The sequence below is a fragment of the Gopherus evgoodei genome, chromosome 13 (assembly GCF_007399415.2).
Source record: "Gopherus evgoodei ecotype Sinaloan lineage chromosome 13, rGopEvg1_v1.p, whole genome shotgun sequence".
NCBI classification, from domain to species: Eukaryota; Metazoa; Chordata; order Testudines; family Testudinidae; genus Gopherus; species Gopherus evgoodei.
Genome location: NC_044334.1, coordinates 33408551 through 33436545, shown reverse-complemented (window position 1 = coordinate 33436545; position 27995 = coordinate 33408551). Strand labels below are relative to the sequence as shown.

At 48.1% G+C, this 27995-nt stretch overlaps 1 protein-coding gene and 1 long non-coding RNA gene across 2 annotated transcripts in view; one reads left to right on the top strand and one right to left on the bottom strand.

Moving 5' to 3' along the window:
- Positions 1 to 1408: 1408 nt before the first annotated feature.
- Positions 1409 to 27995, bottom strand: part of LOC115660743 (zinc finger protein 883-like) — a 573128-nt gene continuing 546541 nt past the window's right edge. The window contains exons 7-9 of the mRNA XM_030582399.1: positions 6922 to 7089; positions 6323 to 6417; positions 1409 to 1926 (exon numbers count right to left, since the gene is read on the bottom strand). Of these exons, the coding sequence (XP_030438259.1) occupies positions 1802 to 1926; positions 6323 to 6417; positions 6922 to 7089 (388 nt within the window). The 3' untranslated portion in view covers positions 1409 to 1801. The remainder of the gene's footprint in view (positions 1927 to 6322; positions 6418 to 6921; positions 7090 to 27995) is intronic.
- The window catches only part of LOC115660748, a 29319-nt gene continuing 20867 nt past the window's right edge, over positions 19544 to 27995 (top strand). The window contains exons 1-2 of the long non-coding RNA XR_004002906.1: positions 19544 to 19834; positions 22228 to 22372. This is a non-coding gene — a long non-coding RNA (uncharacterized LOC115660748). The remainder of the gene's footprint in view (positions 19835 to 22227; positions 22373 to 27995) is intronic.

The following is a 27995-nucleotide window of genomic DNA, read 5'->3' as shown; positions in this document are numbered from 1 at the left end:
TTTGTCCACATCCTTTCTGGAGCAGCGGGCCAAAACTGGATGCAATACTCCAGATGTGGCCACATCAGTGCCAAATAGAAGGGAATAATCACTTCCCTCGATCTGCTGGCAACATTCCTACTAATGCTGCCCAATATGCTGTTAACCTTCCTGGCAACAAGGGCACATTATTTACTCATATCCAGCTTCTCGTCCACCGTAATCCCCAGCTCCTTTTCTGCAGAACTGCCACTTAGCCAGTCTGTCCCCAGCCTGTAGCAGTGCATGGGACTCTTCCATCCTAAGTGTAGGAATCTGCACTTGTCCTTGTTGAACCTCATCAGATTTCTTTTGGCCCAATCCTCCAATTTGTCTAGGTCCCTCTGGACCCAAACCCTACCCCCTAGCACTTGGATTCTTTATGTGCTTTCACAGCATGAAGAGCACATGTTTCATGATTTCACAGGGCAGAGTTTTATACTATAGGGAGCTTTCCCTGTGTGGATCAACATAGATGCACATTGTGACCCTTCTCTGGGTGCTGAGGGCCGTGAGTCTCCTTGTGGTCACCTGCCACAAGGAAGAGGGACTTTTGCATTTGGCAGCTGGATGTTAGTGCCCAAACTCACCAGCCTGTCAGGCAGTCAAGCACCCTCCTCTGAGCTACAGCAACCTTGACAGTTGACAATAAAGGCACCTTAACCCCTGAGTTTCTTCAACATGTCCCCCTCTGGGGTCCAGCTCCAATCACCAGACACTCGGGGTATGTCTATACTATCTGTCGAATTGGCGGGCAGTGATCGATCCAGCGGGGGTCGATATATTGCGTCTAGTGTAGATGCAATAAATCGATCCTCGAATACTCTTCTGTCGACCACTGTACTCCAGCTCGGTGAGAGGCGCAGGCAGAGTCTACTGGGGAGCTGCAGCAGTCGGCTCACCGCGATGAAGACACCACAGTTAAGTCGATCTAAGTACATCGACTTCAGCTACGTTATTCATGTAGCTGAAGTTGCGTAACTTAGATTGATTCCCTCCCCTAGAGAAGACCAGGGCTCAGAAAAATCCCAGCTCCTCTCTGCCCAAAGCAATGGTACATCCCAGGTTACCAGTTTTACTGTAGCCACTGCTACTGGATCACACATAGCACTTGAGCACAGTTATTGAACAAAGGGAAATTTCTTTAACAACGGACAGAGATTTAAACAAACAGATGTGAATGATGGAAATCAACTGTTACCAACAAAATAAAATCACAAAACGCAACCTACACTTTTTAACAGTTACCTTTCCTACCTAAGTAGATTGTCACCTCAGACTTCAATCTAGTGCAGTGATTGCTAGTCCCCAGGAGCCAGGGCCCTGCCTTCCTTGAAGCACCACAGTGATGCTTACAGTTTAAGTGGGTAAAAACTTATACAACTTGTCTCCTCGAGTAGTTTTCCTTTTAATAGAAATTGACTTTGAAGCTAAGCAAAATATGCTCTATTTGAAATACAAAAAAATAAAATCTATATAGACCCAATATTCTCTTATACACTCTTTCTAACACCTATTCTCCCACCCCAACCTTTGGAGTGAGGTTTTCTACCAGAGCTCCTTACACTACAGGAGGCAAATTAAATCAAATTAACTTTTGAAGATTGGACATCATTTCCTGTACAACTAAAAAAAGAAAAAACAAGACAACTTTCAGTTTTCCAAAATAATTCAGATTATCAAACAATTAGTCTCTTACTCTTTAACCAATAACATTACCTATAATTTCATTTTCACTAGTAACACTAATATATTCAAAAATCACAAATTCTGGTCATATACGTTAGTTTTCTTTTAATCCCCATTGCCAACACCTGAATCTTGGCTCAAGTTGTGGTTTGTCCCAACACTTCTGAGAGTTCATCTCTCTCTGGTTCTTCTGCCATGCATGTTGGTGGAAGGCGTCTCCTATGTGGGAATGTTTGCATCATGAGGAAAAATACCTCTCTTGTCACACTTTAAATCTTACAAAGTAGTAGGAAGTAGGGGAGAAGTGATACAAATGCAGAAAACACAAGAGAAAACTGTCTGGTCTACACTAAAGACATTTATTGGTATAATTATTGCTCAGGGGTGTGAAAAAATCGACACAGCTGAGCAACGTAGTTGCACATCTCTAATCCCCTGTGTAGATAGTGCTACATCAGCAGGAGGCCTTGTCCCTGCCAACATAGCCATCTGAGTATCAGAGGGGTAGCCGTGTTAGTCTGGATCTGTAAAAGCAGCAAAGAATCCTGTGGCACCTTATAGACTAACAGACATTTTGGAGCATGAGCTTTTGTGGGTGAATTCCCACTTTGTCAGATGCATGTAGTGGAAATTTCCAGGGGCAGGTATATATATGCAGGCAAGCTAGAGATAATGAGGTAAGTTTAATCAGGGAGGATGAGGCCCTGTTCTAGCAGTTGAGGTATGAAAACCAAGGGAGGAGAAACTGGTTTTGTAGTTGGTAAGCCATTCACAGTCTTTGTTAATCCTGAGCTGATGGTGTCAAATTTGCAGATGAACTGAAGCTCAGCAGTTTCTCTTTCAAGTCTGGTCCTGAAGCTTTTTGCTGCAGGATGGCCACCTTAAGGTCTGCTATAGTGTGGCCAGGGAGGTTGAAGTGTTCTCCTACAGGTTTTTGTATATTGCCATTCCTAATATCTGATTTGTCTCCGTTTATCCTTTTCCGTAGCGACTGTCCAGTTTGGCTGATGTACATAGAGGGGCATTGCTTGCATATGATGGCATATATTACATTGGTGGACGTGCAGGTGAATGAACCGGTGATGGAATGGCTGATCTGGTTAGGTCCTGTGATGGTGTTGCTGGTGTAGATATGTTGGCAAAGTTGGCATCGAGGTTTGTTGCATGGATTGGTTCCTGAGCTAGAGTTATTATGGTGCGGTGTGCAGTTACTGGTGAGAATATGTTTCAGGTTGGCAGGTTGCCTGTGGGCGAGGACTGGTCTGCCACCCAAGGCCTGTGAAAGTGGGGGATCATTGTCCAGGATGGGTTGTAGATCCTTGATGATGCACTGGAGGGGTTTTAGCTGGGGACTGTATGTGATGGCCAGTGGAGTCCTGTTGGTTTCTTTCTTGGGTTTGTCTTGCAGTAGGAGGCTTCTGGGTACACGTCTGGCTCTGTTGATCTGTTTCCTTATTTCCTAGTGCGGGTATTGTAGTTTTGAGAATGCTTCGTGGAGATTTTGTAGGTGTTGGTCTCTGTCTGAGGGGTAAGAGCAGATGCGATTGTACCTCAGTGCTTGGCTGTAGACAATGGATCGTGTGATGTGCCCGGGATGGAAGCTGGAGGCATGAAGGTAGGCATAGCAGTCGGTAGGTTTTCGGTATAGGGTGGTGTTAATGTGACCATCACTTATTTGCACCGTGGTGTACAGGAAGTGGACCTCCCATGTAGATTGGTCCAGGCTGAGGTTGATGGTGGGGTGGAAGCTGTTGAAATCGTGGTGGAATTTTTCCAGAGTCTCCTTCCCATGGGTCCAGATGATGATGTCATCAATGTAGTGTAGGCAGAGAAAGGGCGTGAGTGGACAAGAGTCAAGGAAGCGTTGTTCCAGGTTGGCTATAAAAATATTGGCATATTGTGGGGCTATGCAGGTGCCCATAGCAGTGCCACTGATCTGGAGATATATATTGTCATCAAATTTGAAATAGTTGTGTGTGAGGATAAAGGCACAGAGCTCAGCAGCCAGTTGGGCTGTGGCATCATCAGGGATACCATACCTGACAGCATGTATTCCATCTGTGTGTGGGATGTTTGTGTAGAGAGCCTCTACGTCCATGGTGGCTAGGATGGTGTTTTCTGGAAGGTCACCAATGCATTGTAGTTTCCTCAGGAATCAGTGGTGTCACAGAGATAGCTGGGAGTGTTGATGGCATAGGGTCTGAGTAGAGAGTCCACATATCCAGACAGTTCTTCAGTAAGAGTGCCAATGGCCGAGATGATGGGGCGTCCAGGATTTCCGGGTTTGTGGATCTTGGGTAGTAGATAGAATAACCCTGGTTGGGGCTCTCAGGGTATGTTGATTTGTTCCAGTGTTAGTGTAGGGAATGTCCTGAGTAGATGTTGCAGTTTCTTAGTGTATTCCTCAGTGGGATATGAGGGAAGTGGCCTGTAGAATTTGGTGTTGGAGAGTTGTCTGGATGCCTCCTTTTGGTAGCAGACCTGTTGATGACGACAACAGCACCTCCTTTATCGGCCTCTTTGATGATAATGTCAGGGTGGTTTCTGAGGCTGTGGATGGCATTGCGTTCTGCACAACTTAGGTTATGAGGCAAGCGATGTTCTTTTTCCACAATTTCTGCCTGTGTACGTCGGCGGAAGCATTCGATGTATAGGTCCAGACTGTCATTTCGACCCTCAGGAGGAGTCCATGTGGAGGAGTCCATCTGAGACAATATTGATTTAAACAACTGAACTACACTGTGGTCATATTCACTTCCTTCAGTTAGTCGGGGGTCTGCTGTTGTTCACCATTTCCAAGTGGAGATTTTAAATCACTGCTGTGTCTTTGTTAGCATGGCCAGTAAATTGGAGAGTTCTCTCCTATTGACAGAACTGCATTTGAACTTTCTCCATATCATCATGGAAGGATGGGGAAAAAGCAAAGTTGAAGTGAGAAATTATGACTTTAGCAAATGGTCATTTGTCTTAAATTCTCCAATAAATCTGAGCTGAACTAATATCTAATTGTGTGAGCACACAGCCATCAAGAAAGATAGAAACCCAGATCACAGAGAGAGAGAGAGAGAATACATGACAATGAAAGTGCAAATTGAAATTCCAGAGCAGGTTACATCTAATTATTTAGAATCAGGACAAGAGATTCTCCCATCACATTCTCCTCTGATCCATTCAAACATATTTCAGTGAGCACTGTCTCAATAGTCAGTTATGTTATTTACAACATGTTTAGTATCCTAGCATCCCCATAATAGGGGAAAAAGCAGCCACCTTGCCAGAATTGGCTTTACCAATAGATGGAACCCAGGATTTAAACTCGAAATGATGACACTGTATTTAGGATTCATTTGAATTCCCCTTCCTGGTCTTTGATACGTTCATCTCCAGTCATAGCAACTCTGGTATAGGATTAAATAAGTCAAAGCATCATCTCCAAGCACAGACAACTGAGAACACTTCATCACATGACACTTTGAGAAGTGGAGGGGTAGAATGTGATGACGATAACTCTGCCTGGCTCAGACAAAAAGTAACAGTTCTGCTGTGATCGGGAAGGAGGGGATCTCACTCCATCTCCTTCCAAGTATCAGAGGGGTAGCTGTGTTAGTCTGGATCTGTAAAACGTGATGAAAAGAGTCCTGTGGCACCTTATAGACTAACAGCCATATTGGTGCATAAGCTTTCATTGGTGAATCCCCACTTCGTCAGATGCATGTAGTGGAAATTTCCAGAGGTGGGTATAAATATGCAAAGAAGAATCAGGCTAGAGATAACAAGCTTAGTTAAATCAGGGAGGATGGGACCCTCTTCTAGCAGTTGAGGTGTGAACACTAAGGGAGGAGAAACTGCTTTTGTAGTTGGCTAGCCATTCACAATCTGTTTAATCCTGAGCTGATGGTGTCAAATTTTCAAATGAACTGAAGCTCAGCAGTTTCTCTTTGAAGTCTGGCCCTGAAGTATTTTTGCTGCAGGATGGCTACTTTTAAGTCTGCTATTGTGTGTCCAGGGAGATTGAAGTGTTCTTCTGCAGGTTTTTGTATATCGCTTATGCTCCAATGTGTATTTTAGTCTATAAGGTGGCACAGGACTTTGTCGCTTTTTACACCTCCTTCCAATATCAGATGCTGAAATGACACTTTTTTCCTGCCCCTGCTCCTCTTCATTTAAATGTAATATGAAATGTTCCCATTATAACTGCTCTTCAGCACAACATGAGAACAATTGGCAATGATACAATCTGTATCACTGGTGACTAACAACTTTGCAATAGAAGGAATGGTATAAATGTGATGCTCTCTGGTTCCTGATAGGAAGGGCACACTCAAATTACTCATGGGAAAATGGAGTTGATAGAAAGGACAAATGAGTCCACCTCAAAGAGGTCAAACTGCAAAATGCAAAAATGGGCCACTCACTCATCTGGACAAGCTGAGAGATATCGGTGCTTCAAACAGCTTTTAAAAGTTACTATGTGGGAATCAGGAAAGTATTAAAGTATTGATAGCCCTAGAGGGTTTATGCTGTTGATCCCCCTTGCAGATTCTCTGATGGCTCATATGGGATCAGTGGCAAGACAAGGTTTTCCCACACTCACTGCTTCCATTGGGTCTCATACCTGCGTGGATTCTCCGATGCCTAATAAGCTGCTGGCGGTGAACGTAGTTTTTCCCACACTCACGGCATTCAAAGGGCCTCTCCCCTGTGTGGATTCTTCCATGCCTAATAAGGTGTGAGCTGCAATTGAAGCTTTTCCCACATTCACTGCATTCAAAGGGCCTCTCCCCTGTGTGGATTCTCTGATGCTGAGAAAGGTCTGAGCTGCTAGTGAAGCTTTTCCCACACTCATGGCATTCATAGGGCCTCTCCCCTGTGTGGATTCTCTGATGTTTAGAAAGGTCTGAGCTGGTAATAAAGCTTTTCCCACACTCACAGCATGCATAGGGCCTCTCCCCTGTGTGGATTCTCCAATGCCTAATAAGATGTGAGCTGCAATAGAAGCTTTTCCCGCACTCGCTGCATTCAAAGGGCCTCTCCCCTGTGTGGATTCTCTGATGTTGAGAACGCTCTGAGCTGCTAGTGAAGCTTTTCCCACACTCACAGCATTCATAGGGCCTCTCCCCTGTGTGGATTCTCTGATGTTTAGAAAGGTCTGAGCTGCTAGTGAAGCTTTTCCCACACTCACAACATTCATAGGGCCTCTTCCCTGTGTGGAATCTCTGATGTTGAGAAAGGGCTGAGCTGGTAATAAAGCTTTTCCCACACTCACGGCATTCATAGGGCCGCTCTCCTGTGTGGATTCTCCAGTGCCTAGTAAGGTTTGAGCTGCAAGTGAAGGTTTTCCCACACTCATGGCATTCATAGGGCCTCTCCCCTATGTGGATTCTCTTATGAACAGAAAGGGCTGATCTGCAAGTGAAGGTTTTTCCATACTCAGTGCATGTATTTTTCCTCTTTCCCATGAGGATTTCCTGCTGTGTTATGGTTTCCTTGACCCTCTTCTGAGTTGCCCGACAGGAAATAAATTTACCCATTTTCTCCCCTGGCTGGTTTCCTTGCTCTCTTTCTGGTCTGTGCTGAATCTCACAGGATTTTCCCTGCTCATGACTCCTGGACACATTATTTTTCCCTCTTTGCGATAATTCTCTGTGTTTAGCCATTTGCTCAACATTTTCCTGCTGAGAATTCTGATCCTCTTTCTCACATACCATTGCATCACCTGCTGTGATAAGAGACAGAAACCTCAAACAGGGATAGACAGGGCAAAGCCAAACCAAAACAAGTGCTTGAGAGAGGTCAAATAAAAACAAGAACTGAACTCCTCCAAACTCTTCCCCTAAACCGGAGAGAGGAGGGGATCCATTTGGCCCTCACATCCCATCCAAATTCACAGGGGGAAGGGAGGAAGCTACTGCCTGGTGTCTGCTAGGGTCTACAGGAAGCCATGAGCTATATTTACCCTGAGGATATGACCCCTGCTAGGGACAATAATGAAGTGAGAAACCTTCCAAGGGCATTGTAGGGCATCCCAGATGTTTCCTTCAGGCACTTGCAGATTCTGAGTTGGTTTAATCTTTCCTCACCTGTGCAGGGAATTCTCAGGATCTCTCTTTCCTCTGAACCCTGGAGGTCTGGGACCCATGGCTGTTCCCCTTGTTCCAGCTGGGAGATTATATGAGGTTTGGAAACTGGAAACCCTGTTCAGATGAAAGAAAACAAAGGAGTTCAGTTGATTTCATATCACTGTGTCATAAAAAACACTATTAATTTAACTTCAGTGCTTAGTGTGACCGAGTGTGCCTGGGGCAATCCACACTGAAAATGCCAAGATCAGGGCAGGCTGAAAAAGGGAGAGCAGATGCTCCCAAAACTGGGGGTTAACACCGAAGTTAAATTCATCAATCAGTCACCAACTGTGACTCTGATGCCCCACACTGGTTATCGAGAAACTGAAAAAAAGACATCACACGGCCCCCTATACTGCATTCCAGTTTTCTGACTTCCAATCAGCACCTAGGTCTGGCACAATGAGAGGTTATTTAAAAACTCTGCTCACATAAACAAAGTGTTCTTCTGACCTCTGAGTCAGCCACATTACCAGGTCTGTATAGGTTTGGATCTTACCCAGAATACTATGATGCCAGCCACTCCTTAGCATCTAAACTAAAGGTTTATAAGGAAGAAAGCATCTAAACAAAAGGTTTATTATAAAAGGAAAAAAAGGAAGTTGTTAAAATGGGAAAACAGTCAGATACATTCAGAAATCTATATATCTGGTTCTTAGCAGTATTGGTGAGTTTCTGGCTTGAAAGACTCTTTGCATCCACATCATTCAGTTCTTTGTTCCAGGGTTCAGTTTGTAGAGAAGTTGCTCCAGAGGTAGGAAGAGGGATTGAAGACAAAATGGAGATGATGCAGCTGCCCTTTATATTCCTTTTGCCAAGTGGCTTCTACTTCTTGTGTCCCAAACACAAGCTTCACAGCACATGGCATGGAAAAGACTTGGAGGTCTCAGTACACAGGCAAACCCCGGCATGTCTTGCTGACTCAATAGGTGTATCCCCTTGATCCTTTCAATGGGTTCATTGTACAGCTGATAATCCCGGATGGGCCATCGAACAGGCTGGGCAGCGCTGATGCCAATATGTCTGGGGGTGTCACTCAGAAATACTACACAAGTCTGGAATACAGATATACCCTACATATCTATAACTCACAATACAAAGATAGAAACGGTATTATCAAACTTGGAAAATCATAACATTTTCATTGACACCTCACATGGCATATCTAGCACGATTCATTGCCGTTTCATCATATTGGTATTTATAATAAAATAATAATAATATAAAGTGTCTCTCAATTCCATACAGTGTCATTTAATAAACCAGTGAATTCCCAGGACCGGTTCCCCAGGTGTTTGAAGATGCCAAATACCTTGCTTGTGAGAGACTGAAATACCCACAGCTATGTTGGGAACACACAGACAGACACTGTGCAAGTCTGTGTCCCTATGTTCACTCTTCTAGAAAATTATGATCAATTTTGTTCATAGTATGTGTCAGGGCTGAATCTCCACTCTGTCACTTTGACTACAGAAAGTGGGGGCCTGCCAGGATTCTAAAAATTAATTTGTGCAACTCTAGGCTTTTCTCTGACCATGGCTTGGTAAATGCTGCCACCACCCAAATGCAAAAGAACCCCAAACCCTTAGACCCAGGAAGGAGCACTTGAGAATTCTTCCCTTTGGCGTACCCTCAAGCCCTTTCACCTCCCCTCCGAGAAAGAGCTGAGAAAGAAAACAAAGGAAATTAGCTGTGGCTACCAGCTAATCAAACAACATGCACAAACCTCTTAGAACACCAAAAATCCAATCCTGTTTTTAAAAAGAGGTAAATTTTATTAAAATTGAAAAGGAAAACAATACATCTGGAACTTAGGCTTTTGCCAGATTTTAAAAGAAACAATTTTTGTAAGCACCCAAAATAGCATTTTTGGGGGTTCAGCTTAAAGCTTAGAAGCAAACAAAAGCACCTGGGATAGCAGAGGAGCTCCAAAAGCCAAAATAAAAAATATAAACCTGATTGTGTCTGTCTAAACATTCCCTGTCCAAATCATTTCTTCTAGGTACGGTAGATGAATTTTCAAACCTGCTTCAAGCCATTCACAGCATTGCTACTCTGTGCCGCCTTCTCCGGAGAACAACAGACAAAGGGAAAGTTACTGTCCCATTTAAGTATCAGAGGGGAGGCCGTGTTAGTTTGGATCTGTAAAACCAGCAAAGAATCCTGTGGCACCTTATAGACTAACAGACGTTTTGGAGCATGAGCTTTCGTGGGTGACTACATGCATCTGAAGAAGTGGGTATTCACCCAGGAAAGCTCATGCTCCAAAACGTCTGTTAGTCTATAAGATGTCCCATTTAAAAAAGTTCTAGCCTTACTATTGGGTCTTTTGGTCAGGTGCCCACTCCTTTTCTTTTACCTGTGGGCTTGTTAACCCTTTACAGGTAAATCAAACAGAGAAGTCACACCACCAAGATTTTACAGCAATCTGGCTGGCTGGGTGTTTATAAAAGGGAGTTCCCTTCCCTCCCATTCATTTATCAGTGTATGGCTTGTGAGGTAACATTTGAAAAGACAATCTACTGAATATCCTCCTTAAAATGTGTAGCAACATTGTATGTAAAGTGATGAGATTTTACAGCATGATATTGCTGAAAATGTGGCAACCCTAACCCTAAGTTCCTCAGAGACAGCAAGGCAAACAGCTGGTCAAATAGCCATTCTCCAGGATGGGGAAGGTGTGAAGAAGACATTTACATTCCATCACAGGGACCACTTGAAGCTCGTATCTACGACAGCCTGTCACCATGACTCAGCTGAGAACTGAATTTGTTTCTAGTACAAAGGACTGAATTATAAAAAAAAGGTGAGAAAAATGCATGAGACTCTCTCTCCTCTTTCCCACTGCTCATAACAACTCCTGAAGAACTGAATGTGCGCAGCAGGGGCAGGTTAGAGGGATTCCTGGCTGAAAGGAAAGCCAGCCTGTCTCAGCACATGGTGAGAGAAACATTTGTTTTACATCTGGTTTAGCTTGTTAAGTTAAACATTAGTTTGTGTTTTCTCTTGCATTTCTTTTGTAAACAAGTCTGACTTTTATGCCTCATTACTTGTAGTCACTGAAAATCTTTTTTTTTTCCAGTAGTTAACAATTTTGTTTTATTGTTTTACCTAACCAGTGTGTTGGAAACTCCATTTGGAATAACAAGGCTGGTGCATGTCATTTTCCATTGAGGAAACAACAGATTTCATATGAGCTCCCATTGTTCAGTAGTGTGCTGGACAGGACAAGATGCACACTTCTGGGGGATGTCTGCGAGGAGAGCATTTTCTGGGGTTCTCCTGTGGGTACTGTAATTCGGGAGTCACTGACTAGCAGCACCCAATACTGTGTAGCTGGGAGCGAGTTACATGCTGGAAACTGTGTGTTAACTGCCCAGGAGTGGCTGCTCTCACAGTAGAGCAGTGTAAAAGGCACCCCAGCCTGGGGAACTGAGGGGACACAGCTGTTCAACAGTCCAGATTGTACTGAGCTTAATGTCACAGACACTCAATTTCAAAGTCTCCTAAAACATAAAGTAAATCCACGTCCCAGAAATCGAAGTCTCCAGACAGAGGGTAAGTCTCCCCGGCTCTGCTTCTTGCTGACAGACAGGTCCAGAGACAAAGAAAGAGTCCCAGGGAAGCTGGAAACAAGTGTGGGGCTCAGTGGAGAAAGGGAACAGAAAGGGCAGGGATATTATGAATGCAGGATCTCAGCAGTGCTAGATGTCAGGGTAGCACATAGTGCAGCCCATTGGAAAACAATCCCAAATACACATATAAAATGATGGTGTCTAAATTAGTTATTTCCATTGATTTATATAAGGGCAATAAGATATTCTCTGTATTATTGTCTATCCCTTTTTAAAGAATTCCTAATATCCTGTTTGCTTCTTTGACTTCTGCAGCATACTGCTGGATGTCTTCAGAGAACTATCCACAATGACAAAAAGATCTTTTTCCTGATTAGTTGTAGCTAAATTAGCCCCTGTCATATTGCATATATAATTGGGGTTATTTTCTCCAATGTGCATTACTTTACATTTTTCCACATTAAATCTCATTTGCCATTTTGTTGCCCAATCGCTGAGTTTTGTGAGATCTTTTTGAAGTTCTTAGCAGTCTGCTTTGGTCTTAACTATCTTGAGCAGTTTAGTATCATCTGCAAATTTTGCCACCTCTCTGTTTACCCCTTTCTCCAGATCATTTATGAATAAGTTGAATAGGATTGGTCCCAGGACTGACCCATGGGGAACACCACTAGTTACTCCTCTTCATTCTGCAAATTTACCATTTATTCCTACCCTTTGTTCCCTGTCTTTTAACTAGTTCTCAATTCATGAAAAGATCTTCCCTCTTATCCCATGATAACTTAATTTATGTAAGAGCCTTTCATGAGAGACCTTGTCAAAGGCTTTCTGGAAATCCAAGTACACTATGTCCACTGGATCCCCCTTGTCCACATGTTTGTTGACCCCTTCAAAGAACTCTAATAGACTAGTAAGACATGATTTCCCTTTACAGAAAGCATGTTGACTTTTGCCCAACAATTTTTGTTCTTCTACATGCCTGACAATTTTATTCTTTACTACTGTTTCAACTAATTTGCCTGGCACAGACGTTAGACTTACCTGTCTGTAATTGCCAGGATCGCCTCCAGAGCCCTTTGTAAATATTGGCGTTACATTAGCAAACTTCCAGTCACTGGGTACAGAAGCTGATTTAAAGGACAGGTTACAAACCATAGCTAATAGTTCCCCAATTTCACATTTGAGTTCCTTCAGAACTCTTGGGTAAATACCATCTGGTTCCGGTGACCTGCTACAGTTAAGTTTATCAATTAGTTCCCAAACCTCCTCTAGTGACACTTCAATCTGTGGAAATTCCTCAGATTTGTCACCCACAAAAGGCTTGGGAATCTCCCTAACATTCTCAGCCGTGAAGACTGAAGCAAAAATGCATTTAGTTTCTCCGCAATGACTTTTATCGTCTTTAAGGGCTCCTTTTGTATTTCAATCGTCCAGGGGCCCCACTGGTTGTTTAGCAGGCTTCCTGCTTTTGATGTACTTAAAAAACATTTTGTTATTACCTTTGGAGTTTTTGGCTAGCTGTTCCTCAAACTTCTTTTCGGCTTCTCTATTACATTTTTATACTTAATTTGGCAGTACTTATGCTCCCTTCTATATACACCTCACTAGGATTTTACTTCCACTTTCTAGAAGATGCCTTTTTATCTCTCACTGCTTCTTTTACATGGTTAAGCCAAGCCATAGTGGCTCTTTTTAGTTCTTTTGCTGTGTTTTTTAATTTGGGGGGATACATTTAAGTTGGGCCTCTAATATTGTGTCTTTGAAAAACATCCATGCAGCTTGCAGGGATTTCACTCTAGTCACTGTACCTTTTAATTTTCTGTTTAACTAACCCCCTCATTTTTGCATAGTTCTCCTTTCTGAAATTAAATGCCACAGTGTTGAGCTGTTCTTCCCACCACAGGAATGTTAAATTTTGTTATATTATGATCACTATTTCCAAGCGGTGTTATAGTTACCTATTGGACAAGATCCTGCACTCCATTCAGACCTAAATGGAGAGTTGCTTCTCCCCTTGTGGGTTCTTGTACCAGCTGCTCCAAGAAACAGTCATTTAAACTATCGAGAAATTTTGTCTCTGCATTTTGTCCTGAGGTGACATGGACCCAGTCAATATGGGGATAACTGAAATCCCCCACTATTATGGAGTTCTTTATTTTGATAGCCTCTCTAATCTCCCTTCAAATTTCATCCTCACTATCACTGTCTTTGACAGGTGCTCGATAATATATCCATGTTGTTATATTCTTATTAGAGCATCGAATTACTATCCATAGAGATTCTATGGAACATGCAGTTTCATTTAAGATTTTTACTTCATTTGAGTCTACATTTATTTTTAACACACAGTGCCACTCCCCTCTCTACCCCCCGAGTATGATCTGCTCTGTCCTTCCGATATATTTTGTACCCTGGAATGATTGTGTCCCATTGGTTGTCCTCACTCCACCGGGTTTCTGTGATGCCTATTATGTCAATATCCTCTTAACACGAGGCACTCTAATTCACCCATCTTATTAGTTACACTTCTAGCATTTGTGTACAAGCACTTTAAAAACTTGTCATTGTTTATTTGTCTGCTCTTTTCTGATCTGTTAGATTCTTTTGTGTGTGAATGCTTCTTGTCTGATCTGGCCCTTACTTTATCCTGTTCCAGCCTCTCTTCCTGACTAAAACTAGAAAAATTTCTATCATTACACCTCTCCTCTAAGAGAAGTCTCTGTCTGATCCACATGCTCCTCTGCAGCCATTGGCTTTCCCTCATCTCTTAGTTTAAAAACTCCTCTGCCATCTTTTTAATGTTTAGTGCCAGCAGTCCGGATCCACTTGGGTTTAGGTGGAGCCCATTCTTCCTGTATAGGCTCCCCCATCCCCAAAGTTTCCCCAGTTCCTAATAAATCTAAACCCCATCTCTCTACACCATCATCTCATCCATGCATTGAGACTCTGAAGCTCTGCCTGCCTGCCTACCTGGCCCTGCGTATGGAACTGGGAGCATTTCTGAGAATGAAATCCAGGACCTTTATCGTGGCAGTCTCTTTCCTAGCAGATTAAATTTGGCCTCCAGGATGTCTCACCTACCCTTCCCTATGTCATTGGTATCTACATGTACCATGACCACTGGCTCCTCCCTAGCACTACACATAAATCTATCTAGATGCCTTGAGAAATCCGCAACCTATGCACCAGGCAGGCAAGTCCCCATATGGTTCTCCCGCTCATCACAAACCCAGATATCCTTGTTTCTAATGATCGAATCTCCCAATACTAACAGCTGCCTTTTCTTAATAACTGGAGTTCCTCCCCCGCTGAGGTAACCTCAGTGCAAGAGGTTACCCCAACACTATCTGGAAGGAAGGTCCAAACTATGAGAAGCTTTCCCTCTGCTCCCGTTGACTGCTCTCATTCCCTGGGCCTTTCATCCTCCTCAACAGTGCCGGGGGCTGTCTGACTGGAGTTAGGACAATTTTATAGTGTCCCGGAAAGCCTTATCAATATACTTCTCTGCCTCCCTTAGCTCCTTCAGTTCCAACATCTTGGCCTCCAAAGCCTCCACACGGTCTCTGAGGGCCAGGAACTCCTTGCACCAAATGCACACATACATACATAAAATAAGAACGGCCGTACCGGGTCAGATCCAAAGGTCCATCTAGCCCAGTATCCTGTCTACCGACAGTGGCCAATGCCAGATGCCCCAGAGGGAGTGAACCTAACAGGCAATGATCAAGTGATCTCTCTCCTGCCATTCATCTCCATCCTCTGACAAACAGAGGCTAGGGACACCATTCCTTACTCATCCTGGCTAACAGCCATTGATGGACTTAACCACCATGAATTTATCCAGTTCTCTTTTAAACCCTGTTATAGTCCTAGCCTTCACAACCTCCTCAGGTAAGGAGTTCCACAAGTTGACTGTGCGCTGCGTGAAGAAGAACTTCCTTTTATTTTCTTTAAACCTGCTGCCTCTTAATTTCATCTGGTGACCCCTAGGAAGCTTCTGTTGATTATGCTGCACTTAATCCTCAGTTTTACTTGAGCAAACAGGAGATATTTGACACTGTGCAATACGGCTCCTGTGCTCGGTTCCCAAAGTGTTCTGCAGCAGGGGAAGGTCTCTGGTAGCGTGTGTGTCACTGACATATTGGGGTGATGCTGAAACTGGGCAGAGTAGAAGTAGCATTTTGGGGCTAGCGTAAACCTTAACTCTCCATTTCCCCTTCCAAGAACAGAGGGGATGGTAACTCTTACCCAGTGAGGTCACATTCTCATAGTTCTCCTGCATGACATCCCAGTAGAGGGCTCTCTGAGTGGGGTCCAGCAAAGACCACTCTTCACTGGTGAAATACACAGCCACCTCCTCGAAGGTTACCGGCCCCTGAAAGAGCAAGAGTACAACACTCAGTACCTGCTGCCCCATTCACAGCCCCACTATTTGTGGGGAAAGGAGCCCATCAAAGGGAAGCCCTGGGTGGACTGCAGTCCACAAAGTCCCATCCCCACCCTGCTCAGAGCATCCAGGAAACATCAGAGTGAGAGGACAAACAGAGAGCCCCTTATCTCTCCCAGCAGATCCATCACATACCTACTAGCCACAGATAGATAGAGGAGAGGGAGGCCCTAGCAGAGACCAGGGAGAGCTCCCTGGTAGGAAGCCTAACAGCCTCTTCATTGTGAGAAGCTGGATATGAAGGGAGGGGAATCTCCCCTAACCCTCACTGGTGGGTATCTCCTTCATATTTCACAGCAGCCACTGGTTAGTCAGGTCAGGCTCCAGTACTACGAGACTGGTCAGTTTTCCCAGCCCCATGCAGCTGGGTTATTTTCTGCTCCACAGACTAGAGCATTTCCACCTCCGAACCTCATGGGTCTGTTCCTAGAATCTAGGCCACTTATTAAACAACTCCCAGCAGGTTTGTCACACCCTGACCTCCCTTTCTCCACCCTGTGCATTTCCTGCCCCACGCCAACCTCCAAACCAGACTGCAAATCTTCCCATCTCCGGTGTATTTGCTGTCCCTCTCTCTCCTGCAGGAACCCACCAACCTCCCCTCAAAAAAATAATCCCTACTGAGCTGGCTCCACTGCAGCCATTTCTCTCTCCTGTCCCATGGGAGGCTGGGATGAGCTGGAGAAAAACATGGATGTCATTCTGCAGCCCTGGCAGGGCGAGAAGGGCAGTTGTGGAGGTTTTAGAACAGGCTTTAGTTAATTTCACATCACGATTCCCCGAGGCCCTTTCCCTCCAGACAGACATCCTAGACTCTGCCATGCTGGGAACATGTTTGATCTCTTTATCAGAGTGTAGACCTGGCCCCTCCTGCCAGGCTAAGCCCACAGAGACATTTTTAATCTCCCTTCTCCCTCCCCTCACCCCGTAACAAAGTCTCTGAACACAAGACTAGAAAAGAGCAGAACCAAAGGAGTCACTGTGGGGGATTCCCTCAGACACTGGCCCCACGGCAGCTACACACCAGCAGGGGGAATATGGAGTCAGGAACTGGCTTTTCCTCTCTCTGAGCCTTTTCTTGTTCACTGGAAAGTGGTTCTGCAAAGGGATGCTGCAATACCTATGTCTGGGTGGACCAGAGAGCTGGAAATCTCTCCCCCCGCTCAATTCTCCCACTGCCCCTTTCAGTCTCTCCTTCCCCTGTCCTCTCTCCCTGCCCCTCTGGCTGGGAAAGTCCCATTCCTGGGGGCTTTCCTCTCCCATGGCTGGATTTTCTCCTGGCAATTGATAATGGGAGGAGAAATGATGAGGGGCTGTTTGTGCAGAGTCACTTCTTGCCAGTCCCCAGCACTTTCCCTGAGGTCTTTCAGTTACCTGGAGACTCTGGCTCAGAATTTGTTTTAACAGGACCCAGGGCTGCCTTAGGAGGCTAGGACCAGCTGGAGAAAGTCATCCCCTGGGCCGGGCAGAGAAGAAGCTTTAATTAAGGTCACAACCCAGCACAGAACCCCTGCTGGGGGAGCAGCAGCTGCTAAGCCTGGTCTCCCAGATCACAATGGAAGCTGCAGTGTCTGACCCAGGAAGCTGAATCCCAACATCCTGAGCAGAGAGGGACAGAGCGTTTGAGCAGCTTCCCTCCTTTAGCTCTCTGGGGAGAGCAGCTAGTGAGAGCCCCTCCTCACAGGGAGAATTGCTGATCTCATTTGCCCCACTATCCATCTGGAGTCACTCCTTGTCTTTCCATGCAACGACACTGATTATCAATGTTCTCAATGAAACCAGATTTCAAAAAGAATGAGTCCAGAATGCTGTGGAAGAGACCATTGTGTAGCAGTGCTGACCCCCTTCCCACCTCCCTCACTCCCAGATCTAGGACAAGGACTTGTGGGGGTGGGGTATGAATATTCCCTAGGGGCTGGAAACTCCTGCAGTTTTCAAGCGGGGAGAAAAGAAAAATCTGTGATTTCACCTCACAGTGTTTGATAAGTAGACAGAAAGTTATCAGGGTGAGTGGGCCTGGCTGGGGGCTGCCTGGAGCCAGGATTCTGGCACAAGTTGATCAGGGAGAAGGATCATGGTTAGTAGCAGCCCCAGACACCTTGAAGTATCCGGAGCCCAGAGCCCACAGCCATGGCCCCCAGACACCCCCACATCTCCAGCCAGGGTCCCACCAGATCTTCCCTGGCACCCAGTCCCCAGCCAGGGACCTCAGATACCCCCCAGAGCTCCCACCAGCCACAACGAGAGCTGGACACTGGTGAAATGGAGAGAAAATGGGGCACAATTGGGGGAGGGGAACAGGGAACTTCTCAGGGATTTGGGGGCAGGAGGGTCACCCTGGATGCTGCTCGTTACTCTCGAAAGAGAAAGGTGGCAGGACGGGAGAGGATGGGGAGGGTCCCCACGGGGGGGGTCCAGCGGTAACTCCGAGGGGATCTCAGCCCCCCTTTCTCTCCCGGCTCCTCGGGGGTCACCGGCTCTTCCCCCCCCCCGGCCATGTCCGGGCTGCACCGATACTTTCCATCCGCCCCTTTCCCAGGTCTCCCCACGCCCGGTCTCATCTCCACCACGGCAGCCCCAGCCCGGCCCCACGCAGGGACACCAGTGGGGCCAGTCCCCCCACCCTGGACACTGGGGCAGAGTCACCGCCGGGCCCCGGCCCCCGGGCTCGCTGCGGTACCTGGAGGCTGCAGCTCCGCAGCGGGGGCGGAGCCCGGGCCGGGCACGGGGGGGTTAATGGGCCCCCAGCACAGAGCCCGCTGCTCCGCCCGGGCTCCCAGCTCACAACGGAGCAGCCGCGCGGCGCGCACCCAGCAGCTGATCACACCGCGCCCCGCCCCGATCGGCTCCTGCCCAGAGCCGGGAAACACAAGAACCTCCTCTGGCCCCGCGAGAGGCTCCAACGGCCGCGCACGAGCTTGGAAAGCCGCAGCGCCCCGCGCGCGTTCATAGCCCGGCTCGTCTCCCGCCTAACGTCACTTCCGCTCCCGAGTCAGGAACTACATCTCCCAGCCTGCGCCGGGGGCCGCTTCCGCCCTCTCCAGCCCAGCTAAAGGAGATCCCTGGGGCCAGCTTGACCCTCCCCCACCGCTCATCCTTTCCCCTGCTGAGACCCCGGCCCCGCCCCCTCTCCCAGCCGGTGCCTCTCAGACCCCGCCCCCGACTGTTCGCGGGAAGCGGCAGAGCTTGTGACCCCCCGTAATAACCACCCCCAGTCCTGACCCCCCCGCACCCACACAGGCCCCTCCCCCCGGCTCTGACACCCCAGATCCACCCCCCCGGCTCCGGGGCCCAGCCTGGGCTCTGAGCTCTGCAGCCCAGCCGCGCTCCGGCCCCTCCTGCAGCTCCCGGGCTCCGTCGCCCTGGCCCCGCCCGGGACACTCGCCACACCGGCAGCGAGGCCATGGCCGGGGCCAGGAGCGCAGAGCTGAGGTTGCTCCAGCGCTGCAGCCCGCAGGGCAGCGCAGTGGGGCCGGGGGCAGCACGGGGCGGACATGCTCCTGCCGGGGGGGGGAAGGGTCGGAGTTGGGGGGGCGGTTATTACGTGGGGGTCACAAGCCCCCCCAGCTCTGCCGCTCCACGGGAAAAGGCGGGGGGAGGGTCTGAGAGGCACCGGCTGGGGGAGGGGGCGGGGCCGGGGCCGGGGCAAAGGATGAGCGGTGGGGGGCGGGTCAGACTGGCTCCAGGGACCGCCCTTCCCTTGTCTAGTAAGAGCGGAAGCGCCCCCGGGGCAGGCTGGGAGATGTAGTTCCTGATTCTCACTGGACAGGAAGTGACGTTGAGCGGGAGAGAAGACGCTGAGTTGCAAACGTGCGCGGGCTGCTGCGGCTCTGCCTCGCTCGCGCGGGGCCGGAGAAGAGTTTTGTGTCTCCCGGCTCTGGGCATGCGCAGATCAGGGAGGAGGGAAGTCCCGCGTGCGTAGAGGCCGCGTGTCCCGCTGCTGGTGCCTGGGGCCGGGGCCGGGCGGAGCAGGAGAGTTTGTGCCGGTGAGACCCGGTAACCCCCCCGCGCCCGGCCCGGGCTCTGCCCGCCCCGCTGCGGAGCTGCAGCCTCCAGGGCCCGGAGCGAGCCCCGGGGAGCGAGGCCGGGCGGTGACTCTGCCCCGGTGTCTGGGGGGGGACCCGGCATCTCGCAGCGCCGGGATCTGCTCCCTGGGGGGGGGCAGCGTCCGCGGGGGTCTCGGAGCTGCTGTCCTGGGAGGAGCCCAGCGCCCCCCGGGCCCGGCCAGGCTCTGCCCTGGGGCCCCACGGGGGGTGGCGGGGGGAGGGGCCCGGCCCCACTGGGGTCCCTGCGTGGGGCCGGGCAGGGGCTGCCGGGGGGGGGGTGAGACCGGGCTGGGAAGGAGGCTTGTGGGAAATGTTTGTGCAGCCCGGACATGGCCGGGGGGGGGGAGAAGAGTGGGTGACCCCTGAGGAGCGGGGAGAGAAAGGGGGGCTGAGATCCCTTCGGATTTACCGCTGTCCCCTCCCATGGGGATCTCCCCTCCTCTCCCGTCCTGCCCCCTTTCTCCCTAGAGAGCAACGAGCAACAACAGGATGACCCCCCCTTCCCTCAGATCCCTGAGAATTTCCCTGTTCCCCTCCCCCGATTGTGCCCCATTTTCTCTGCCCTTCGCCAATGGCCAGTTCAGATCTCAGGTTTGGAGTGTTTCCCCCCATTTTCACCTGCAGTGATTTGTCCTTGTGTAGGTGGGAAATCGTTCCCCTGAGTGATTTCTGAACTGGGCAGAGGCTAGGGGGACCCTGAGACATGGACACCGCTGGGCTGGGGGGGGGCACTCTGTGCTGGCAACAGGGTGTGGGAAGGGGGGGAAGGAGCAAGTTTCCCCCATGGCCACATTTCTGGGGGTCTCTGCATTTTAATTTAATTTTAAATGAAGTTTCTTAAACATTTTAAAAACCATATTTACTTTACATGCAACAGTAATTTACTTCTATTTTATAGACTTATAGAAAGAGACTGTCTAAAAACATTAAAAGTGCATTACTGGCACGCAAAACCTTAAATTAGAGTGACTAAATGAAGACTCGGCGCAGCACTTCTGAAAGGTTGCTGACCCCTGTACTAGTCACATTCCCAGACCCCATTGCCAGCCCCTCCCCATAGCCAGTGACCTCACTCCAGCTCCACTCCTCTCCCTTGTGAAGGCCACATCACCCAGAGCTCCCTGCTGTCCATGTGAATGTGAGGCAAGAAGAATCCATCCCATTCTGTTGTTGATTGTGGCCATGTCTACATCTAAAATTTTGCAGCGCTGGTTGTTACAGCTGTATTAGTACAGCTGTATAGGGCCAGCGCTGCAGAGTGGCCACACTTACAGCAACCAGCGCTGCAGGTGGTGTTAGATGTGGCCACACTGCAGCGCTGTTGGGCGGCTTCAAGGGGGGTTCGGGGAACGCGAGAGCAAACCGGGAAAGGAGACCAGCTTCGCCGCGGTTTGCTCTCGCGTTCCCCGAACCACCCTGCAAACTGCAGGGAAGGAGACCTGCTTGCTCGGGGGTTCGGGGAACGAGAGAGCAAACCGGGAAAGGAGACCAGCTTCGCTGCGGTTTGCTCTCGCGTTCCCCGAACCACCCTGCAAACCGCAGGGAAGGAGACCAGCTTCGCCGCGGTTTGCTCTCGCGTTCCCCGAACCACCCTGCAAAACGCAGGGAAGGAGACCTGCTTGCTCAGGGGTTCGGGGAATGAGAGAGCAAACCGGGAAAGGAGACCAGCTTTGCCGCAGTTTGCTCTCGCGTTCCCCGAACCACCCTGCAAACCGCAGGGAAGGAGACCTGCTTGCTCGGGGGTTCGGGGAACGAGAGAGCAAACCGGGAAAGGAGACCAGCTTCACCGCGGTTTGCTCTCGCGTTCCCCGAACCACCCTGCAAACCGCAGGGAAGGAGACCTGCTTGCTCGGGGTTCGGGGAACGCGAGAGCAAGCCGGGGAAGGAGACCAGCTTGATTACCAGAGGCTTCCTCAGGTATGCTGGGATACCTGCTTATTCCACGGAGGTCAAGAAAAGCGCTGGTAAGTGTCTATACTTGATTACCAGCGCTGGATCCTCTACACCCGAGACAAAACGGGAGTACGGCCAGCGCTGCAAACAGGGAGTTGCAGCGCTGGTGGTGCCCTGCAGATGTATACACCTCCTAAGTTGCAGCGCTGTAACTCCCTCACTAGCGCTGCAACTTTCTGATGTAGACAAGCCCTGTATATCCCTGTATAATCCCCTCCAGTTTCCCCTCTTTTCTCTTGAGTGGTTGAATGGTGACATAAAATCTCCCCACATAATGCTTGTCCCTTATATTGGCAAATATTTAGTTTGTGCTCCATTTTCTCCTCAGTTCTGAAATGCTGATATCAAAATCTCAAAAATCTTCCCGCTTTTCTCTCCAGGTATGTGACTGAGATCAAAGATCTTATCGTACTGAGCGTGGCTCTGTTCTGACAACTGCTGCAGAGACCCCAACTGAAATCTGGGCCCTGTTTTGCCAGGCACTGAAGCGACCCCAGGTGAGATCAGACCCCACTGTTGTGCCAGGTAAAACTGAGACCTGCACCGAGATCACGGCCCCCCTTGTGCCAGACAGCGCACGACTGCAACCCAAACCACTGCCTCCATTGTTCTGGGCACTTCAGAGGCCTCAACTGAGATCTGTGTCCCCGTTGGGTCTGGCATTGCACTGACCCTAACGAAGATCACACCCCACCACTGTACTGTGCGCTGCACAGACCCTGACAGAGATCCTGTCCCCACATTTTGCCAGTTGCTGCAGGGGCCCTAAACAAATTCAGGGATCCTGTAATGCTGGGAGTTGCAGAGTCCCCAACTGAGATCAGGCTTCCTGTTGTGCAGGGCTCTGCACAGACACTGACCAAGATCAGGGTCCCCATTGTGACAGGTGTGGAAAAGACACCAAGGGTATCTCTACCCTGCTGTCAGAAAACCCCTGCTGGCCCATGCCAGCTGACTCAGGCTCACAGGGCTCAGGCGAAGGGGCTGTTTAGTTGCAGTGTAGATGTCTGGGCTCAAGCTGGAACCAGGCTGTAGGACCCTGCGAAGTGGGAGGGTGCCAGACCTTGGGCTGCAGCCCCAGACGGAACATGGACACCACAATTAAACAGCCCCACAGCCTGAGCCGTGTGAGCCCAAGTCAGTGGGCACAGGCCAGCCGCCGGTGTCTGACTGCAGTGTCGACATGCCCACAGAAACAGAGAGGCCTTGTCACAAAAGGCTCAAATGCTAAATAGGCCAATGGTGGGAGGCGACTCTCCATTTTACAGATGGGGAAACTGAAGCTCAGAGAGCTGAAGTAATTTGCTCAAGTTTTCGTGGAGAATTTGGGACAAAACTGGGAACTGAACCCAGATTGTTTCACTTCTTGCCTCTCCCCTTATCCAGAAGCCCAGCGTGTGTGTGTACAGCATTGCTTTGGCCTGTGTTTGCTTTGCATTGGCTTCCAAGGGAGGCTGTGGAATTTCCTTCACTGAAGCTTTTTAAGACCAGGATAGAGATACACCAGTCTGGGAATGTCTAGGGATAACACAGACACAGGAGGCTGGAGTAGACGACCTCTCAAGATCCCTTCCAGGCCTACATTGATATAATTCTCTTTTGTGCTGTGCCCTTGTCATAAACAGATAGTTAAGGGTTAATAGAACAGAAGTACTTCATGTCTCTTTTGCCTGTAAAGGGTTAACAAGTTCAGTGAGCCTGGCTGTCACCTGACCAGAGGACCAATCAGGGGACAGGATACTTTCAAATCTTGAGGGAGGGAAGTTTTTATGTGTGCTGTTAGTGTTTGGTGGTTGTTCTCTCTGGGTTCTGAGACTGACCAGACGTGGAACCAGGTTTCTCTCCAGTCTCTCCTATACAGGCTTTTATGTGCTCAGAATAGTAAGTACTAGGTAGATCAATCGAGTTAGGCTTGTGTTTGTTTTCTTTATTTGCAAATGTGTATTTTACTGAACGGATTTTAATTTGTACTTGTATGCTTAGGCTGGGAGGGTATTTTCAGTGTCTATAGCTGAAAGACCCTGTAACACATTCTATCTTAAATGTGTAATTACAATCTTTTCTTGTTTAAGAACCTGATTGTTTTTTTATTCTGGTGAGACCCCAGGGGACTGGGTCTGGATTCACCAGGGAATTGGTGGGGAGAAAGGAGGGAAGGGGGAGAGAGAGTTTATTTTCTCTCTATGTTAGGATTACTTTCTCTCTCAGGGAGAGTCTGGGAGGGGGAGAGAGAAGGAGGGAGGAAGGTGCATTTTCCTTTCTGTTTTAAGCTTCAAGGAGTTTGAATCACAGTGATCTTCCAGGGTAACCCAGGGAGGGGAAGCCTGGGAGAGGCAACGGTGAGGTAAAGGGTTTACTTTCCTTGTGTTAGGATCCAGAGGGACTGGGTCTTGGGGTTCCCTGGGCAATGTTTTTGGGGGACCAGAGTGTACCAGGGACTGGAATTCCTGGTTGGTGGCGGCTCTACAAGTACTAAGCTGGTAATTGAGCTTAGAAGAATTCATGCTGATACCTCATCTTTTGGACGCTAAGGTTCAGAGTGGAGGCTTAAGCCATGACAGCCCTATTCTTGCATGGTGCCTTTTGGAACTATGATGCACCATGTTGTGTTGCATAGTTTTATGATGCATTGTTTTGCCTCAGCTTGTTTGGTGTCTGTGTTATGTTGGTTTGAGTTGAGCCATTTTGTATTGTGTGCTTTTGTCCTAAGGTGTGTTAGTTTGCATTGTGTTGCTTTCTTCTCCTTAGTATTGTGTCATTTTATGCTGTGCAAAGTAGTTTTTTGTTTTGTTGTTGTTTTTTGAATGTCCTGACATCATGTTGTTGTGCGGTTTTTCTCTGTATGTTGTTTTATACGTATATATCGCATAGCATCCTTGAAATGTAGGGCTAGATAGGACTTCAACATGTCATCAAGTCCAGCTCTCTCTTCCAAGGCAGGACCAAGTATATGTTGATTATCTCTGACAGAGGTTTGTCCTACCTGTTCTTAAAAACTTCCAGGAAAAGAGACTCCACAGACCCCCTTGTAAGACTATTCCAGAGCTGAACTAGCTCAGCTCTGGTGACACGCACACAGATTTTAGTGGTGAGCAGCTCTGGAGAGAGAGGAGAGCCCAGTGAGTGGGCAGCTGGGTAAAGAGACTAAAGTTGGGAGGAGAAACATTGATGTGTGCAAGGTCTGTGGCAGAGCTAGAACTAGATCCCAGTTCTAGTGCCACTGTACTGCTGTTTTGGGCACTGAAGGTCTCTGCCACCCTGGTGTTTTAGGCACTGGTGCAAACCCTTAGTACAGACAGACTTTACACTAGTGCACTCTGGCACTGGTGCACCGTGTCCCTGTTTGAAGGCTTGAAGTGGTGGAGTGGGAGGGGCAGTGACCTCACAGAGGCCTGGGGCTGTCTGAACAGTGCAGTGAGGTTGGTGGGGGACAGTAACCTTACTGAGGCCTGGGTCTGGCTGACCAGTGCAGCTGGTAAGTGAGGGACAGCAGTGAGTGCTGGAGGTATGAGCCAGGAGCACAGCCCCACAGGACTGGACGCTGTCTTTCATACTGGGGCTATATAGATTTCATGGAACGATTTCTCAGAATTACTGACTCTGGGAGGTGGGAGAGAGGAGAGGCTGAGAGGTCGTTTGCTCTTACAGCCACATTCAACTCTGGTAGCCTCCGTGTTACCTCATCCTCCACCCTCCCCCATGTGTCTCTGTTCATGTCAGTGTGTCACCTGATCATAATGACACTGGCTTCAGCAGAGCTCCCAGACAGGAGCTACATCATGAGGGGGTTACAGTACTGCGAGTAAAATACATCACAAGGAGGGTGTAATTATCCTGAAATGAAACATTCCAGTCTAGGAAGTGAAAGAATTCAAGTACTTCATTACTTAAAATTATGCTTGAAAGAACTGGATTTTTATGAATAAATTGCAGTAAATGTTAATGTCACTGTACACACACACAGATGAAAAAATATTTATACAGGTAATATACAGAAATGCTTCCGGAGAAAGTGGAGTTTGATTTAAGGATATTTACACTGTATATTTTGGGTGTGACATTGACAATTTCTCTTTGAACAGTTATATGATTTGGCTTTTGGAATCTTAGCAGTTACTGTTATTAAATAATTGTTGTCTGATGACCCCCATAACTTCCCACAGCTCTGAACACTGAAATTGTAAACATTGATAAAAGGGCTTAAAAATAAATATCGCTGTCTATTGAACTTAAAAGAAAGAAATTGACAAAATGAATTTTGTCAAACCCACTTAACAGCAATTGCAATATGTTAGGGGATGGAAATTCACAACTAAGACACCAAGCTTAATTCTGCCCTGTAGTGACATCAGGTAATCACCATAGGGCTACGAATTAGGCATTTTAGTGTATATCGTTCCAGATTACAAATCGGTATGATCTAAAGACACATGAGATCTTTTCCTCAGGATATCACCATCACTAGGTTGTTTCTCTTATTGGTAATTCCCAGGAGTGAAGAGATTAATAACATTTTGTCAGTTATGAAGTGGCCATTTCAGATTTCTGGGGAGTGTCTGTTGTTTTGCACTAGGGGCCAGGTCCTTGGAGAGACGGTACCGTGATTTCATTTTAACTTCTCCATGCTCAGCAGCTTCTGGAATTTGGTTCAAGGTATTTACATGTTTCCCTGCCCTGTTCTTCTCCACTTTCTATAGCTGTACTTTTAAGGGCAGGAACTGACTGCAGGATCAGTAGCTGAGTCCCTTAGATATTTATAGCTCATCGGAAGGAGGACGGGGATTAGTGGGTGTCTGGGGATTTAATAATAAACACACAAATGTCATTGTTCTTAGTGAATTTTCATCTTCTAATTCCCATAACCCACTAATTATCCCTGGCTGCCCCCGGCCGTCTGGGGAGGGAGAACTAGTAAACTCCTGTTCCCAGTGTAGCACCGAAGGCACAAGGATCTTTCCGTGGCTGACTCAGTCACCCAGAGTGAAATTCACTTCACTGGATAAGACCCTAGTTGCTGAGCTCTGCAGAGAGGTGGGGAGGTGAATTCCATCCCCCATTCTTGAGCATGGACCCCCCCTCCAATTCTCACCCTGATCTCAGACACTAACCCAACCTTCCCCTGCAGTGATGGACCCACTTGATGCTGCCAGAACCATCTGCCATGGGACCTAGAGAGGCCAGAGGCCCAGCTCCAGAACTGCTCCCCCTGCCCACAGCCCCCAAGCTGTGCTAGAGTTGTCTTGACTTCCCAATCTGCAGATCGGTCCAGCTGTACCCAGCCCGTGCACCCACCACACACAAACTTTGTCATAACAAACATCCCAGGATTGGGAAAGACCATCTGGGGCTGGCTGCAGTCTCCTTTTGCTGCTGTGAGAGGAATGGGGTGGTCCCTCATATAGGATCCAAACATACCCAGGGGCAGAAGGGAAATGTAGTTTTTTCCAGGGGTTTGAAATGTTTGGTTTAGAGTCCTGAGCTCTGTCTTCCTGTTTGTCTCCTTCTGCCACTTTCAGATCTCTTGGAGAGACAAGGTGGGTGAGGTAATTTTTTTAGAACCAATTAAAAATACCTTTTTGCTATTCTGGAACCAACATGGGTACAACAGCCTTCCCCTTTGTATCCTCTCCCCATGTGATAGGAAAATAAGGGTTCAGTCCTATAACTGGATTGGGTCTTGCCAGCATTAATGGGAGTGAAAGCCTGTGTGCATTAATGACAGCAGCAGCTCTGGAACTCAACACATAGGGAGAGGAGATGGGAGTGAGCAGGTTAAGTTTGTGCCAGGTGTGAGTTACTCATGTGGGAATTCTGCACCACTGCGTATGCACAGAATTCACGTCCAGCGCAGAATTTCTTTTATTTTTGGCTTGAAGAAAATACATTCTGCCTGAGAAGTGCTACAGTTTTGCCTTTTACCCACCAGAGCCCCCTGTGGCACCAGAACAAGCAGCATTCAGCTGGGTTCATCTTGGTGGTAATTTGTTGCCCGAGCTATACCCCAAATGGGAAGAGAGTTAGTGGGTGCAACTTGAGAGAGTCCTGAGACACGGCTGCCTCGGGGGGTGGGGACGGGGTGGTCATTCTCTGCTCGCAAGAGGGTGTGGAAAGGGCACAGGAGGAGCAAATGTCCCCTATGGAGACTGCC